Raw genomic sequence first — 17,280 nt, forward strand, 5'->3', positions numbered from 1 at the left:
TTTTTGTGTAACTGATGTTGGCCTGATAGGTCTTTTCCCATCCTTTGACTGTGAAACAGTCTGTATCATTACATTGAAAATGAGTTTCTTGTAGACAGCATGTAGATGAGTCTTTAAAGTACATATGATGGTTGAAAGTGACAATGAACAACATTGCTTGGTTGAATTTTCAATATGTGCAGGTGCAATACGATGACTGTGACAAAGGGCACAGTGAAGGGGCCTTGGTGGGGACAAGGTCCCAGCATTCCAGCCAGAAGTGGTAAAATATTAATTCTGCATAGACTGGCAAGGTGAGGAGGAGTTAGAATGTATATTGCAATCCTTAGAATGACAATACACAGAGATAGAATTCAAGAAACCATTAGATAAATCAAAATGAAATACTACAAAATATCCCAATAATCCAAAAGAAGACATGCAAAGGGGAAAAGGAGAAAAAATCAGAGGTGCCAAATAGAGGACATGCAAGAAATGCTGGACCTAAATTCAGACACATCAGTAATGAATATAAACGTAGATGATCTAAACATACTGATTAAAGGCAGAAATTATCAGACTGGATAAAGGCAAGTCTTATCTACAGGCTGTCTATAAAAACCCTCTTTAAATACAAAATATAGGCAGATTAAACATAAAAGGATAGAAAAAGATATGCCAAGCAAATACCAATTAAAAAAACTGGAGTGACAAAGTAGATTTCAGAGCAAGGAAAATTCCTGAGAGTAAAGAGGGACGTTGCATAATGACAAAGGATCAACTCCCCAAGAAGACCTAGTAATCCTAAACACATATGCACCCAACGATAGGGCTTCCAAACACACAAGACAAAGACGATAGAGCTGCCTGAAAGGGAACAGGCAGCTCCATACTGGAATTGGTGACCCCAACATTCCCATCTCAGTTGGTTAGGGCTGCCATGTCAAAATACCACAGACTGGGGCCTTAAAGGGCAAAAATTTGTTTTCTCACCATTCTGGAAGCTGGAGGACCAAGATGAAGGCTGTTGGGGTTGACTTCTCAGTGTTCTCACATGGTATTTTTTTGTGCTGGTGTGGAGAGTGAATGATTCCTGGCTTCTTTCCATCTTCTTGTAAGGACATAAGTCCTATTGAATCGGACCCCCTCATATGACTTCTTGCAACCATAATCACCTCCTTACAGGCCCTGTCTCTAAATACAGTTACATTGGGGGTTAGGGCTTCAACATGTGAATTTTGTGGGACACAATTCAGTCCATAACAACTCCTCTCTCAGTAGCTGATAGAAAAGTGGACAGTAAATTAGCAAGATATGGAAGAACTGACCAGCTCCAGGAACCAACTGGACCTAACTAACATTTATAAAACGTTCTGCCAAACAACATCTACATACACTTTCTTTTTGGTCATAAAATGCATGTGAAAAAATTTAAAATACAAAAAACCTACAATGGTGTTAAACTAGAAATCAATAATATAAAAATGCCTAGAAAACCTCCAAATAGGTGGAAATTAAACAACACACTCCTTAGACAATGCAAATGTTGAGGAGAATGGCTCAGAAAAACTGGAAATCACTTGAACTGAATGAAAATGAAAAATATAGCAAAATGAAACAGTGCTTACAGAGAAATTTATAGAACTAAATGCTTATAGCCCTAGAAGCATTTAGTTAGAAAAGAAAGAAATGCTAATATTAAAAACAGGAGAAAATTATAAATCAACAATCTAAGCTTCCACCTTAAGAAATTACAAAAATAGGAGCAAATTAAACTGAAAGCAGGCAGAAGGAAGGAAAGAATAAAGATAAGAGAAACCAATGAAATAGAAAACAGAAAGACAACAAAGAAAAATCAATAAACTAGAGGCTGGTTCTTTGAAAAGATCAGTAAAATTGATAAAGCTTTAACCAGACTGATTAGCAAGGGAGAAAGAGAGATAAATTTCCAGTATCAGTAATGAAAGAGGATATATCACTATTGACCCACAGACATTAAGAGGGCAACGCACGAACATTATGAGCTACTCCCTGCACATACATCTGACAACTTTGAAGGAATAAGCCAATTCTTTAAAAGCCACAAACTACCAAAACTCACTCAACAAGAAATAGATGGCCTGAACAGCCCTTTTGTATTAAAGTAATTTAATTCATAGCAGAAAAATTTTCTGAAAATGAAAATTCCAGACACAGATGGTTTCATTAGCAGATTTTATGAACAGGTAATGAAGAAATATTACCAATTCTGCACAATCTACTCCAGAAAATAGAAGAGAAATGCTTTCCTACTCATGTTATGAAAACAGCATTACTCCAGTGCCAATGCCAGATAAATGACAGTACAAGAAACAAAACTACGTACAAATATCTCCCATGAACATAGATGCAAATGTATAAATTGTGACAGTAGCATGCAAGGCTGGCTAAACATCTGAAATTCAATCAGCACTCTCCACTGTATTGACAGACCAAAGAAGAAAACACACACGATCATCTCAAATGACGCAAAAAGCAATGACAAAATTCAAGAATCATTCATGGAAAAAGTCTCAGCAAACTAGGAGCAGTGAGGAACTTCCTTAACCGGATGGAATGTATCCATTAAAAACCCACAGATGACATCGCACATAGTGGTGAAAAACTGGATACTTCCTCCCTAAAATCTGGAATGAGGATAGGCGGTCCCCACTCCCCTCCTTGCCAACATCATCCTGAAAGTCCCAGCTAGGGCAATAAAGCAAGAGAAGGAAATAAAAGGCATTCAGACAAGAAAGGAAGAAAGAAAACCATCTCTATTTACAGAGAGCATAATTGTTTATGTAGAACATTCCCAGGAATTTACCAAAAAAGACACAAAAACCTCACCTATAACTAGTCCATGAGTTCAGCAGTGTCACAGGATACAAGATTGGCACACACGTGTCAATGGCGTTTTTATCTAATAACAGTGAACACGTGGGAATTGAAGTTTAAGTCTCAGTCCCACTGACAGCCCTGCCAAGAGAATGAAACACAAACACACTTAACACAACACGAGTAGATGAATAATGGGCAAAAGAGGGAAGAACTCATTCACCAAAGACATTTGGATGGCAGATAAGAACACGAGATGCTCGACATCGTCAGCCACGAGGGAATAAAAATGTACACCACTGATGTGTGGAACCACCACACACCTGTGAGAACAGCGCGAGGAAAAAGGAAACGCGTGGTCACACCCAGCACTGGCGAGGACGCGGAGCCCCTGGCTCTCCTGTGCCACTGCTGGGGGTGTGACGTGCGGCAGCTGCTCCAGACGACAAGGTGGCAGTGTATTTTAATGTTACGACTATGCTTACCTTGGGATCCAGCAACCCCCTCCCTGGACATGCATGCTGGAGAAATGAAAGTTTATTTCACGGGAAAATCTACACACGACTGTTTGTAGCGGCTTCACTCTAGGGATTAGAAAATGAACCACTTACTTGAATCCAGTGAATATTCACCAAAAACAACCAACCAAATGTGTAAACAACATTGAGACCTACTAGAAACAACAAATACCTGCTTACATATGTTAATTGTTTGCCCATTTTGCCTCTGTGGACTTCCATTCCAATTCTTTATTCTTCCAATACCTACGACTGTTTCTATTTAAGGTGTTAAAGGAAACGTTTGACGGATCAAATAACTGATATGACATTTATCTTACTTTACTTTTAAAATCTCAACTTTTATTTTAGATTTAGGGGCACACGTGCAGATTTGTTACATGAGAATATTGTGTGATGCTGAGGTTTGGAGGACGGGTGCCATCACCCAGATGGCGAGCACCATACCTGAAGGAAGTTCTTTAATCCTCCATCCCCAGCCCTCCAGGAGGCCCCAGTGACTTTTGTTCCCATCTTTTTGTCCACGTGTCCTCAATGTTTAGCTCCCACTTGTAAGTGAGAACATGCGGTATTTGGTTTTCTGCTCCTGCATTAATTTGCTTACGAGAATGGCCTCCAGCTGCATCCATGTTGCTGCAAAGGACACAATTCCATTCTTTTTATGGCTACGTAGTATTCCACAGTGTATATGTACCACGTTTTCTTTATGTAGTTTACCACTGATGGGCACCTAGGTTTGTTCCATGTCTTGCTATCGTGAATAACACTGTGATGAACATATGTGTCCTTTTGGCAGAATCCTTTATTTTCTTTTGGGTATATACCCAGTAATGGGATTGCTAGGTTGAATGGTAGCTGTGTTTTAAGATCTTTGAGGAATCTCCAGACTGCTCTCCACGGGCCTGGGCTAATTTATGTTCCCACCAGCAGTGCGTGAGCATCACCTTTTTTCTTCAGCTTCACCAGCATCTGTTGTTTTTTTGACTTTGTAATAATCGCCATTCTGACTGCTGAGCTGGCATCTCATTGTGGTTTTGATTTGCATTTCTCTGATAATGAGAATTTTTTCTTATACTTGTTGGTCACTTGTATGTCTTGTTTTGAGAAGTATCTGTTCATGTCCTTTGCCTTTTTTTTTTTTTTTTGAGACAGAGTTTCACTCTGTAGCCCACGCTGGAGTGCAGTGGCGCAATCTCGGCTCACTGTAAGCTCCTCCTCCCTGGTTCACGCCATTCTCCTGCCTCAGCCTCCCGAGTAGCTGGGACTACAGGCGCCCACCACCATGCCCAGCTAATTTTTTAATATTTTTTAGTAGAGACGGAGTTTCACCATGTTAGCCAGGATGGTCTTGATCTCCTGACCTTGTGATCTGCCCGCCTCAGCTTCCCGAAGTGCTCGGATTACAGGCATGAGCCACTGCGCCCGGCCGCCCATTTTTTATGTGGGGTTGTTTTTTGCTTGTCGATTTGTTTAAGCGTCCTATAGATGCTGGATATTAGGCCTTTGTCAGATGCATAGTTTGCAGACATTTTCTCCCATTCTGTAGGGTGTCTGTTTCCTCCGTTGGCAGTTTCTTCTGCTGTGCAGAAGCTCTTCAGTTTAATTAGGTATCACTTGTCTATTTTTGTTTTTGTTGCAATTGCTTTTGAGGACTTAGCCAGCGTTCTTTGCCAACGCCAACGTCAAGAAGACGTTGTCTTCCAGGATGTTTATAGTTTGACGTCTTGCATTTGAGTCTTTAATCCATCTAGAGTTGATTTTCGTCTATGCGGAAGGGTAAGAGTCCAGTTTCCTTCTTCTGCCTATGACTGAGCTGCTTATCCCAGCACCATCTATCAGACAGGGAGTCCTTTCCCCACGGCTTGTTTTCGTTGGTCTTGTCAAAGACCAGACGGGTGTATGTGTGCAGCTTCATGTCTGAGTTTTCTATTCTGTTCTATATGATAATGAAACCAAATCAATGTCTCTGCTCAGACCCCTTCTGACAAGGTCTGTGGCGCCCACCATGGCGTTAGGGCCACAGCCTCCTGCCCCATATGCCAGGCCCGGCTCTGCCCAGCTCCCTGCAGCTGTGCCAGTGTGTGCTGTGACTCGTGCTCCTGGTTTGTCATCTGCCCCCTCAGTAGACACCACGGCCTTCAAGCTTTCTCCGCTCCGTGACCAGCAGCTGGGATGGGACCAGCAGTGCATGCGGCTCTGGATTCATGTTTGTTGAATGACTGACTGAACGGAGGCTCCCTTACAGAAGTGAACGGTGCAGCCCTCCCTGAGTTCCGGCCTCGCTCTGGATACCAAGGAGCAAGGTGGTCAGGGGTCAGGGGCCGAGGCTGAGATGCTGGAGCGGGGAGATTGCCTGGGAGGGGGCTGGAGGGTGTGGTGGAACTGCAGGTTCTCTCCTTGACATGCCTGTGGGGGAGCCTTTCCCGGCCCTCTCTCCACCGGTTTTCACCCTTTCTGCGGTGCAGCCACACTGGGCATCCCACCCCAGACATGCCTGTGGGGGAGCCTTTCCCGGCCCTCTCTCTGCTGGTTTTCACCCTTTCTGCGGTGCAGCCACACTGGGCATCCCACCTCAGGGATCCAGGAAGGGGGCGTGTCGGCCGAGTGAGAGCCCGTTTCTGAACACCCTGTGAAGTTGGTGAGAATTCAGGTGCCTATCGGCCGGGCTCCACCTGTGCACCAGGTGTGGCCGCCTCACTGTGACTTCAAAGGTCCCCAGGGAGGAAGGAGGCTCCCAGCTGCACACAGGTGAGTCAGTCCCATTGTTCCGTGTGTCTGAAAAATCAATCGGGTCCAAAGTAAAAATATTTATTTAATGAGCAGAAATGTATGGCCGATCGGTTTTTAAAGGATATTGCTTCCTGCTCCTTGATACTGAAAAGGGGCGTTAGAAAAAATTCATTTGCAGGGATTGAGTTCTGGAAATGGCCATTCTAGGTGAAATAAGGACAGAAAATAGCACAGCACCCGCCAAAGACAGCTCATTCTCTTCCTTGGGGTTCTGCGGGACACGGGCGCCCCTCGGGGGCAGGAGGATCCCAGCGGGAGGACACTGGGCACTGCGTGAAGTCTCCCCTGGGAGCCCCAGAGAGGGGCAGGTGATGGCCCCGAGTGTCCCTGGGTCTCCCAAACGAACGTCTGGGCTTCTCTGGGAGGAGGACTCCACCCTGCAGAAGAGAAGGGTCTGGGTCAGAACCCAGTGAGTCCGGGGCTCCCTCCGCCTCCTTTGCTCCCTGTGAGATGGGCACGGAGAATGAGTCCCTCCGTGGACGTGGACGCCTGGTGGTTCTCGGCCGAGATCGCACCCTCGTGGCACCTGCCGGGGACCGCCCAGCTCCTGCAGCTGCGGTCTCTGGAGAGCACCGCCGCGATCCCCACGGCTCGAGAACCCGCGGTGCGTTTTGTAGGGTCAGCATTTGTGTACTGGGTCTGCTGCGCTCCCTTCCTCGCGCGGCTCCCCCTTCAGCTCCCTGCAGGCGTCGGGACCGTGCTGCACGGCTCCTCTTCCAAAACCCACAAGGTTCTGAGTTCCTGGGGCTTTGTCCCCCCAGTCTGTGGCCGCCGCAGGGCCTCCTCCTGGACCAGCCCGAAGGGCACATGGGGATGGTGCCTCGGGGCTCCGGTAGCGAAGGCCACACAGAAGTCCCGAGGACCCTGGCAGCGGCCGTCTCCTGCGTCTTGGTCCCTGAGGACCCTGGGCCTTCCTGGCAGTGGAGGCTGGTGTCTCTCACTCTCTCCAGGTGCAGGCCAGCGCTCAGCTAAATGCCTTCAGAGCTCCGGCTGAGATGTGCAGCACCCACCACCGTCAGTCTTCGTGTGTTGGGGCGTGATGGGGATGGTGTGTCAGTCCTATGTTCTCGTGCTGCTGTGTTTGGGATGTGTCAGTTTCCCATGACTGCTGGAACAAGTTACCCCAGCCTTAGGGGCTCAGAACAACACGCAGGACTCTCAGGCTTCTGGAACACGGCCCCCACTCCCTCCCGAGGCTCTGGGCCAGGATCCTCCCGTCACCTCCAGCTTCTGCTGCATCTCTCCATGGCCGGCTCCTCCGTGCCTCTTCTCTCTGTGTCTCTCTTCTGTCTCTTAGAAGGACATTCGTGAATGCATTTAGACCCCCCACGCCCCACCCCCCGATAACCCAGGAGAAGCACCTCTCAAGATCCCTATGTTTATCACAGCTTTTGCCTCAGAGGTGACATTCGAAGCGCTGGGGTTTTGCACAGATTTTGGGGGAGGTCTTAATCAGCTCAGGTGGCCGTAGCAGAAAACCACACGCGGGCGACCGGAGCAGCAGACACAGGTTTGTTGAGCAGCAGACACAGGAAACTCCCACCACTCTGGGGTGGAAGCCGGAGATCCTGGCACCAGCTGACTGGCCTCCTAGTGAGGGCCCTTCCTGGTTTCCCGGTGCGACAGAGAAAGGGGAGGGCAGCCCTCTCCTATGAGGGCACTGATCCCACTGGGAGGACCCCACTCCACACACCGCAGCACTGGGGTTGGGGTTCCACCCGTGACTCCTGCAGGAGCACAAACGTGCAGCCAATACACCACATGCCTCTGGGCAGCAAAGGTCCCCTGTCACCTGCGCTGCATTCTCCCAGTGCTGCCTCTGAGGACAAGGCTGGCTCCAGCGGGCTCGGTGCTGACTACCAGGATGCAGGAGGCCTGCTTGCTCGCCATAGCTGCGAAGCCGGCTGATGACATTTCAGGCTTTTGTTTATTCCCCATCCCAACCCGCTCCTTCATCCATACAGACTGCTCGGACCTGGACTCAGGCCAGGCTGGACACCAGGCAGACAGAAGGACGTCCCCAGCAGCCAGCTCCCTACGTCCAAACAGATGGTGGGACGTCCCCAGCAGCCGGCTCCCTCTGTCTGAGCAGATGGAGGGACGTCCCCAGCAGCCAGCTCCCTACGTCCAAACAGACGGAGGGACGTCCCCAGCAGCCAGCTCCCTACGTCCAAACGGACGGAGGGACGTCCCCAGCAGCCAGCTCCCTACGTCCAAACAGACGGAAGGACGTCCCCAGCAGCCGGCTCCCTCTGTCCGAGCCCTGGGAAGGTGGGGTCCTCCAGAGCTCCCCTCCGCAGCCCCAGCCACTCCCATGCTCCAGCTCCTGCCCCCTCCCGGGGCTCTATCTCCCCACAGAGAAAGGGGGTCCCTCCGCTGGGCAGGCACAGCCTCCTTCCAGGCCTTGTTATGGGCACCTGCACACGTGCCCGTGCCACCTAAGCTGTGCCCGCCACCTCGGCAGACGCCAGGGTCCACAGGAAGGCGTTGGGTGCAACAGTCACTCAGCTGTTGTGTTTTCTTTCTCTTAGCCACAGTCTAGTCCTAGCAGCAGTGACCTTGGTTTGGAGCCCGGGTTGGGGACCCCAGTGATACCAATTTTCTTTGCCCTCATCATCCCAAGGCGGCTGCTGCAGTTTCAGACATCACAACTTTGTTCAGCACAAAGGAGAAGGGGGACAGGGTATGTGCCACTTACACGTTTCTTCTTCTGGAAAATCTAAACTTTACCCTAAAATGCCACCGTAGCCTAATGCTTGCTTCTCACCAACCCGAGCTGTAAGAGATGGCTCCATCCTCTACACCAGAAATGGGCAAGGCCCAAGAGGGCTGGGAACTGCCAGTCCCCTTGAGGGCCTTCTTATTTTTATTTTTTAGGGATGAGAAAACTGGAGTTCGGAGATGGGCTTGTTCACGGCCTCACAGCCAGGTAGCCTGCTCACCCCAGTGTGTGCCCAGCCAGAAACCTGCGTCTGGGCCCCCAGAGGCTGGGCTCCTCACAGTGGGGACCCACCATGTCCACTGCCTACAGGAACCGACAGAGAGGCTGTGATGCTGAGCCCCGGCCTCATGCGACAAAGCTTTGCCCGACGGAATGCACCCAGCGGCAGTGGAGAGCAGTGCTGGATCCTGCGGGGTTGAGGCGGTGGAGCTTGGTCAGCATGGGGTGCAGGGGCAGGAGGGGGGACGTGGCCAGGGGCCAGGGTCCCGGGAGCAGTCAGGGCTGGTCGGCTGACCAGAGGCTCAAGGAGAAGGTGAGCTTTGAGTGATGGTCACTGGGCCATATGGGGTGGGGCGGCTCTGGCTCTGAGAGAACTCCTGCTTGGAGGAGGCCACGCTCTGCCCTGGCCCTAAGGGACTCTGAGCTCTGGGCTCCCCGAAGCCTCAGAGATGAGGAGCAAGCAGCTGCAGGTCCCCAAGCCATAGTGGGGTAAGCCTGGGACTTTGCAGGGGATGCCAGGTTATATCTGATGCTGGCCCCTGGTCCTGATCAGCCTGCTTTTAACAGCAGATGGCGGAAAGAGAGGCAGAGGTGGTGTAGTAGGCTGTTCTTGCATTGCTATAAAGAAAACCTGAGACTGGGTAATTTATAAAGAAAAGAGGGTTAATTGGCTCATGGTTTTGTAGGCCGTACATGAAGTGTAGTGCCAGGATCTGCTTCTGATGAGGCCTCAGGAAGCTTCCAGTTGTGGTGGAAGGTAAAGGGGGAGCAGATGCATGACACTGTAAGAGGGGGGCAAGTCAGAGGGAGGAGGCACCTCACATTGTGAGAGGAGAGCAAGTCGGGGGGGGAGGCACCTCACATTGTGAGAGGAGAGCAAGTCAGAGGGAGGAGGCACCTCACATTGTGAGAGGAGAGCAAGTCAGAGGGAGGAGGCACCTCACATTGTGAGAGGAGAGCAAGTCAGAGGGGGAGGCGCCTCACATTGTGAGAGGAGAGCAAGTCAGAGGGGGGAGGCACCTCACATTGTGAGAGGAGAGCAAGCCAGAGGGGGGAGGCACCTCACATTGTGAGAGGAGAGCAAGTCAGAGGGGGGAGGTGCCTCACGTTGTGAGAGGAGAGCAAGCCAGAGGGGGGAGGCGCCTCACGTTGTGAGAGGAGAGCAAGCCAGAGGGGGGAGGCGCCTCACGTTGTGAGAGGAGAGCAAGCCAGAGGGGGGAGGCGCCTCACATTGTGAGAGGAGAGCAAGTCAGAGGGGGGAGGCGCCTCACATTGTGAGAGGAGAGCAAGTCAGAGGGGGGAGGCGCTTCACATTGTGAGAGGGGGGCTGTGAGAGAGGGGCAAGTCAGAGGGGGAGGCGCCTCACATTGTGAGAGGGGGGCTGTGAGAGGGGGGCAAGTCAGAAGGGGGAGGCGCCTCACACTTTTTTTTTTTTTTTAATTGTGATGGAGTCTCACTCTGTCGCCCAGGCTGGAGTGCAGTGGCGTAATCTCAGCTCACTGCAACCTCTGTCTCCCAGGTTCAAGCAATTCTCCTGCCTCAGCCTCCCAAGCAGCTGGGATAACAGGTGCACACCACCACACCCAGCTAATTATTTTTGTGTTTTTAGTAGAGACAGGGTTTCACCATGTTGGCCAGGCTGGTCTTGAACTCCTGACCTCAAGTGATCCACCCTCCTCAGTCACCCAAAGTGCTGGGATTACAGGTGTGAGCCACTGCGCCCAGCCACCACACACTTTTAAACTACCAGATCTACCAGAGTGAGAACTCACTCATCACCAACAGGATGACCCACGCCATTCAGGAAGGACCCACTCCTGTGATCCAAACACCTCCTACCAGCCCCCACCTCCAGCACTGGTGATTACATTTCAACATGAGATCTGTGGGGACAAACATCTAAACCATATCGAGTGGGCTCAGGAGGCAGCAGCCCTGGAAGATGCCGAGTGCCTGGGAGGACAGAGGAAGATGCCGGAGTTCACGGGTGCCATGTGCAGGCACAGCTCCTGCCAGGCGGCTGAAGATGGGGCTCCAGGTGGTGGCAGTGCCCCGGCCCCACCAGTCCTTCCTGGGGAGAGGGTCACGGCTCAGTGGCTGAAGGGCTGGGGGGCTTGTCTGAAAGGGGTGAATGCCTGCCCATCAGGCACTTTTGGAAAAAGCTGGAAACCAAGATTTCCCTGAGAAGTCCTGGGCTTTCTGGTGTTGGGAACTATAGGAAACAGCCGGCGTCTGCTTCCCCTCCAGGGTCCAGGAGAGAATTTGTTTTGGACAAACCTTCTAGGCCACATGCTTGGGGCACCTCTGACCTCACCCAGTGCCATGCCCCCCAGCTGAGGCCCGGCCCCTGCATGTGTTCAGGGATGTGAGGTCAGGGAGTGGTTCAGGGATGTGAGGCCTAGCACTGGTCCGCAGGCCTCTGGGAGCCCTCTGGGCCCCTTGCAGAGCGGGGCAGCACTTGGCCGAGGACTGCGAGGGCTGAGCTGTCCTGACCCAGTCCTGGGATAGCAGAGCCGCCCACCCTGCCTCGGGGCTCCTGGGTGTCTCCTGCAGCCACGCCACTTGTAGCTGGGTTCTGTCCTGGGACAGCAGAGACACCCAGCCTGTCTCAGGTCTCCAGGGCGTCTCCTGCAGCCACGCCACTTGTAGCTGGGCTCTGTGCTTGTTGTCAGTGCAGCCCCAGCAGCCCAGAGCGGTTCACAAGCTCCCAGACCGACTGTACCTGCTCCAGTGAAACTCCTATGAGGGCACTGAAACTTCCCATTATTACAGGGCTCCGGCCCACAGCCATGGGGATGCCCCTTCCCACACCAGCTCCTGCAACTGGAAGGCTGCGGGCCACTCACTCTGAAGCCTCCCCTTTCCAGACACAAGGGCAGGAGTCAAGGGCAGTGGCAACATCCCCCAGAGATGCCGATGGATGGTGTTTCAACCTAAATCGGACAGCCGCACTCCCTCCCTGGCCACACAGCAGGACAGAGACCAGGACACAGCGGCCCACCCGCTGCCCTCACACTCCCCTCCTCCACGGTGTGAACTAAACCGCACATGTGGCCTGTTACTCGGACAAGGTGGGAAGGTGTGGCCCCACCCCCTCCTAAGACATTACGATGCCGAGAACCCCCAAGCCCACCCTCAACTGTGTTCACTGGAAACAGCCCAGCAAGGGCTACGTGTGCCTTCCGGTTTCACATTTGGGAAGTGGGTAAAATGCAGTATTGACAGTTCTCAAATATTGGTGTTGATCTTAACTGCTAGAGATACCGTGAGGGAAAAGAGCGCTTTTGTTCAACGTTTATGAATGGATAAAGGAGGAACTGAAACCAGCAAAGGGGCGGCTGGCCCTGGACCAGACGCGGCTTCGCCGAGGAGCTGTGGGCAGGGTGGGCCGGCACCTCCTTTCCTCTTGAGAAGGATGTGGAGAGCAGGTGGCTCGTGCCACCTGCCTCCCCGGCCCTCGTCCATGCCTCTGCACTGCCCGCTGGGCTCCTGCCGCCCGGGGATGTGGGGAAAGGCCTTGGAGTGGGATAGAGGTCCACGTGTGGGTGTGTGGCAGGTACCGGTGGATTGAGGTCCATGTGTGGGTGTGAAACTGGGTGTGAGACTGTGTGTGGGTGTGTGAGTGTGTACGTGAGTGTGCATGTGCACGTACACCTGTGTATGTATGCGTGTGAGCAGGTGTGTGAACTGTGAGTGTGCTGTGGCTGTAAGCGTGTGCACACGTGAACTGAGCGTGACAGTGCGAATGTGTGTGCCGCGAATTCCACTGGCCACATGAATGCAGGCGAGGCCGCTCCGCTAGGCTGTGGATTTCCAACATGGCCACGCTGGTTGCCTGTGTCGTCTTCTCCACACAGGATGGAGAAAGAACGATGCAGGATGCATCTCTGAGCCTGGCTCAGGCACCCAGAGGGAGCTGGGTTTGGGCGCAGCTGCCCTGCGTAGCCCTGGCTTGGATGCTGCGAGCCGGGTGGGCCTGGGGTGAGCGCTCGTCCCTGGGGTGGGTGGAGGCCGCCATTTCCCTCTCAAGTCCCCTCACTGCACATCACAGCCTCCTCCCACCCCCGCTCTGTTTAGAGAAAGCCCAGAGGCCCCTCAGGCTGAACCTCCAGCCCTCTTCTCTGACCATGTGGGTCTCCCTGTTTCCTTCCGCTGGCCTGGTCTCTGTAGGGCTCACTGAGCCTGCAGTCTGGGACCCACAGGCTTGAGGATTGAGGCTCGGGGTCTGGGAGCCTCCCTGGGATGTTCTAGAAAGCTATGGATGGGGCACCTGTCAGGGAGACAGCACACGGAGAGCCTCTCCCACCTGGGTCCTACCATAGCGGCCTGGGCCTGTGGGCTTAAAGAGCCGCTCCGGAATTTAACTGGGCCTGAGGGCTGGTGCCCTGTGAGGAACCCGGGATAGAACCTGGGGACAGAGGCCTCCATTAGTCCTTGGGAGCGGCAGGTAGCCCACGGGGTCACTGTGATCCCGCCACATTGTGGGAGCATGCGCTGGGATGGGGAGGGGTCATCGTGATCACGGTGCGTCGTGGGAGCGTGGGAGCGTGTGCTGGGATGGGGAGGGGTCACTGTGATCACGGTGCGTCGTGGGAGCGTGCGCTGGGATGGGGAGGGGTCACTGTGATCACGGTGCGTCGTGGGAGCGTGCGCTGGGATGGGGAGGGGTCACTGTGATCACGGTGCGTCGTGGGAGCGTGCGCTGGGATGGGGAGGGGTCACTGTGATCACGGTGCGTCGTGGGAGCGTGCGCTGGGATGGGGAGGGGTCACTGTGATTACGGTGCGTCGTGGGAGCGTGCGCTGGGTTGGGGAGGGGTCATCGTGATGATGGCACAGCACACTCTCCTGTGGTCTAGGTTTAGGGATGCCAGTGAGACCCGCTGAAGCGTTGGGGCCCTACCCGAGGTGAGGCGTGCCCAGGTCTGGGGACTCCTGTCTTGGGGCCCCTCCCAGGAGAACCACCCCCCTCCTCTGGCAGGAAGCCCCCAAAGCCGTGGAGGAGCCCTGGGCCCACAGACAGCATCCCTGCTGCTGGGGACCCCAGGCCTGTGCGGGTGCCGCTGCCATGGGGCTGATGGGGCCCAGCCCAGCAGCCCCTGCCTTTGCTTTCCCGGCTTCTCTGCGGCTCTGTGCTTTCGCGGCCCCACTCCAGGCCAGAAGGCTCCCGCGCCTCCATGGATCTTCATGATTTGGCCAACCAGAGTGAGCACCGTGAGGAAGTGGAGACAGACACAACTTTCAGCAGCAGAAGACAGGATAATAAGGTTGGGTTTGGTTTATGATCTAACGTGACCATCAAAAGTGTTTAATAAACAACGTTAAAGACTACTTAGTGGCAGATGCATACGGCAATGCTTAGCATAGCCTCATGACTGTCAATACGCACAGGCTTGAAAAACACCTGCAGGATACATGTGGGCATGTTAGTGTGGGTTATCTCAGCAGGGCGGCATATCGAATCTCGGTGCCCTTCTGTAGTGTCTATATTTTCTACAGTGAAGCTGGGATACTTTGGTGAGCAGAGGCATTGTTTTCAAAGTTCCCATTGGTACTTCCATCACATCCCCGTGTGGTTCTGTCCTGGACCGGCTGCCCACTGAGGTCCCACTCGCCCCTACCCTGCCCTGTCTGGCCAGCTGGGTACCTGCCCAGGAGGAAGAGGCTCAGTGTTTGGGGCCTGTGTTATGCCCTGAAAAGCCACTGCTGTTGGGTGAGGGCCCATGAGGCCTTCAGTTTGCCGTCGTCATGTGCTTCTGAAGAGTCAGGATGCTGTCCACTGTTTGTCTCCTGGCTGGACAGAATTCCACTCAGTGCATATCAGGGGCAGTGATGGGGCTGGGGGTGTGAGGGCTCAGCTGTGCCCTGAACTCCTTCACAGTCTTGCAGGAGGGGTCATGGAGCCATATCTGGGTTTGCAATTTTTGGAAAGTTACGTGACGATCTGCACTCAGGAATGCTGAGTGTTCGGCAGGCCCCATGAACAGTGATCAAATGTGACGCTGTGTGTCCCACAGCCTAAGGGCTGTGGCAGAGACCAGGAGGGCCATCAGCTCCCACAGCTTTCGAGTCCAACTCAGGGCTCCTCCTTGCTGACCTCCCTGGGTTGTCAGTGGAGACAGCCACCCTCCCACAGACCACCTGCCTGAGATGGGCCAGGCCACCCCCGTGCCCTGGCTCTTGCTGCACATGCTGAGGTCAGCACGGAGGTGCCCTCGGACACCAGCATGCCCTCGCGTTTGCAGCTTGTCAAATATCCCATGAAGGCAACCTGGCCAAATGTGCTCTAACACCACTGGACCAACGGAACGTCTTGGGCTGAACAGATGCAGCCTTGCATCCACCGCCTGCCACCACCCTCTGTGTACACCCCCTGCACACACCTCTGCACACACTCCCCCTGCACACTGTTGCACACACCCCCTGCACACAGCCTGTGTACACTCCCCGCACAGATCCCCTGCACACACCTCTCTCACACATCCTCTGCACAAACCCTGTGTATACCCCCTGCTCACACCTCTACACACACCTTCACACACCATGTATACCTCCTGCACACACCTCTGCACACACCTCCTGCACACACCTTGTGTACACCCCCTACACACTGTTGCACACACCCCCTGCACATAGCCTCTGCACACAGCCTGTGTACACTCCCTGCACAGATCCCCTGCACACACCTCCCACACACATCCTCTGCACAAACCCTGTGTATACCTCCTGCACACACATCTACACACACCTCCTGCACACACCTTGTGTACACCCCCTGCACACTGTTGCACACACCTCCTGCACATAGCCCCTGCACACACTATTGCACACACCCCCACACATAGCCCCTACACACACCTCTGCACACACCTCCTGCACACACTGTTGCACACACCCCCACACATAGCCCCTGCACACACCTCCTGCACATACTGTTGCACACACCCCCACACATAGCCCCTGCACACACCTCCTGCACACACTGTTGCACACATCCCTTGCACATACACCCTGTATATACCCCCTGCATACTCCTTATGTACAGCACTGCACATACTCCCTGCAGAGACCCTGTGTGCATCCTCTGCACACACCCCTTCTGTATACTGTCGGCACACACCCCCTACATGTACACCCTCTGCACACTCCTCCTGCATACACCCCATGTACACCTTCTGCACACACTCCCTGAACACATTCTGAGTACACCTCCTGCACACCCCGTGTACAACCTCTGCATACACCCCCTACACACTCCCTTACACCATCCACACACACTCCCTGCACACAGCCCCTGCACACACTCCCTGCACACACTCCCCATGTACACCCTCTGTCTGTGTATACCCTCGTCTACTACCACCATACGTACCCCTCACTACCCTGCCTTGTCTATCACCCCCCAGGCTGTGACATACCAGGGACGTTGCCAACGAGCTGGTCTAATCTGGGGTGAGGGTTTCTGGGTGCCCCTAGACACCAGGAGAAAGGCGGGGAGGGGACACCCCTGGGGCTCTGGACTCACTCCACCAGGCGCTGGGCCACAGTGGTACGGTGACACAGTAGATGTCTTGGGCAGGACTAAAGTCTTCCCAATAAACAGGCTGAACTCTGTCTTCCTTGAAAGCTCTGTAGAAGGACCTCACAGGGATAAACACAGCGAGACCCTCCAGGGCGCGGTCAGCCACGAGCCACAGTGCTGGGCCTGTGACATCTCTGGAGGTTCTGGGGTGGAGAAGGACCGGCCGTGGGGAGTGACTGGCTGGGGAGAAGCTCAGCTCCCGCCCACCTCTGGGAAGCCCGGGGCTGGACGGGAGGTGCAGCAGACAAGGCTCCGGGCGGGTGCTGGGGGGTCTGGAGGGGTCCCCGCGTGGGGGTCGGGTTCGGGGGGAGTCTAGGTGAGTCGGGGGTCCCCGGGGGCGCCGGGTTCAGGGTGGGAGCGGAGTGTGGACGGGGCAGGGTCCCCACGCCCACCACCAGCCGCGATTCCACCGCGCCTACTCGGGGTTTCCCCGGGAGGACACGGCGTGTGTCAAGGGCCCGGGCCTAGAAGGCGGCCGCGCCCAGGGAAGCCTTGACAGGGAGCTATCTGGGGCGGGGGCTGGGGTCGCGTGGCCAGTACCTGGGAGAACCGCCATTCAGGAGACCCCCCGCCAGGCTCTTGGTTCCGCCCACGCAGGTCCCGCCCCCTCCCCCA

At 53.8% G+C, this 17,280-nt stretch overlaps 1 protein-coding gene across 1 annotated transcript; it reads right to left on the reverse strand.

Moving 5' to 3' along the window:
* Positions 1–6,334: 6,334 nt before the first annotated feature.
* LOC101057795 (uncharacterized) lies at positions 6,335–17,272 on the reverse strand. The gene is made up of 3 exons (XM_009448748.4): positions 17,206–17,272; positions 16,502–16,808; positions 6,335–7,435 (listed from the first exon to the last, which is right to left on the reverse strand). Exon 3 carries the CDS (start codon positions 6,950–6,952, stop codon positions 6,335–6,337), a length of 618 nt encoding a protein of 205 aa, XP_009447023.4. The 5' UTR covers positions 6,953–7,435; positions 16,502–16,808; positions 17,206–17,272.
* Between the last annotated feature and the right edge of the window lie 8 nt (positions 17,273–17,280).

The sequence above is a fragment of the Pan troglodytes genome, chromosome 4 (assembly GCF_028858775.2).
Source record: "Pan troglodytes isolate AG18354 chromosome 4, NHGRI_mPanTro3-v2.0_pri, whole genome shotgun sequence".
Taxonomy (NCBI): Eukaryota; Metazoa; Chordata; class Mammalia; order Primates; family Hominidae; genus Pan; species Pan troglodytes.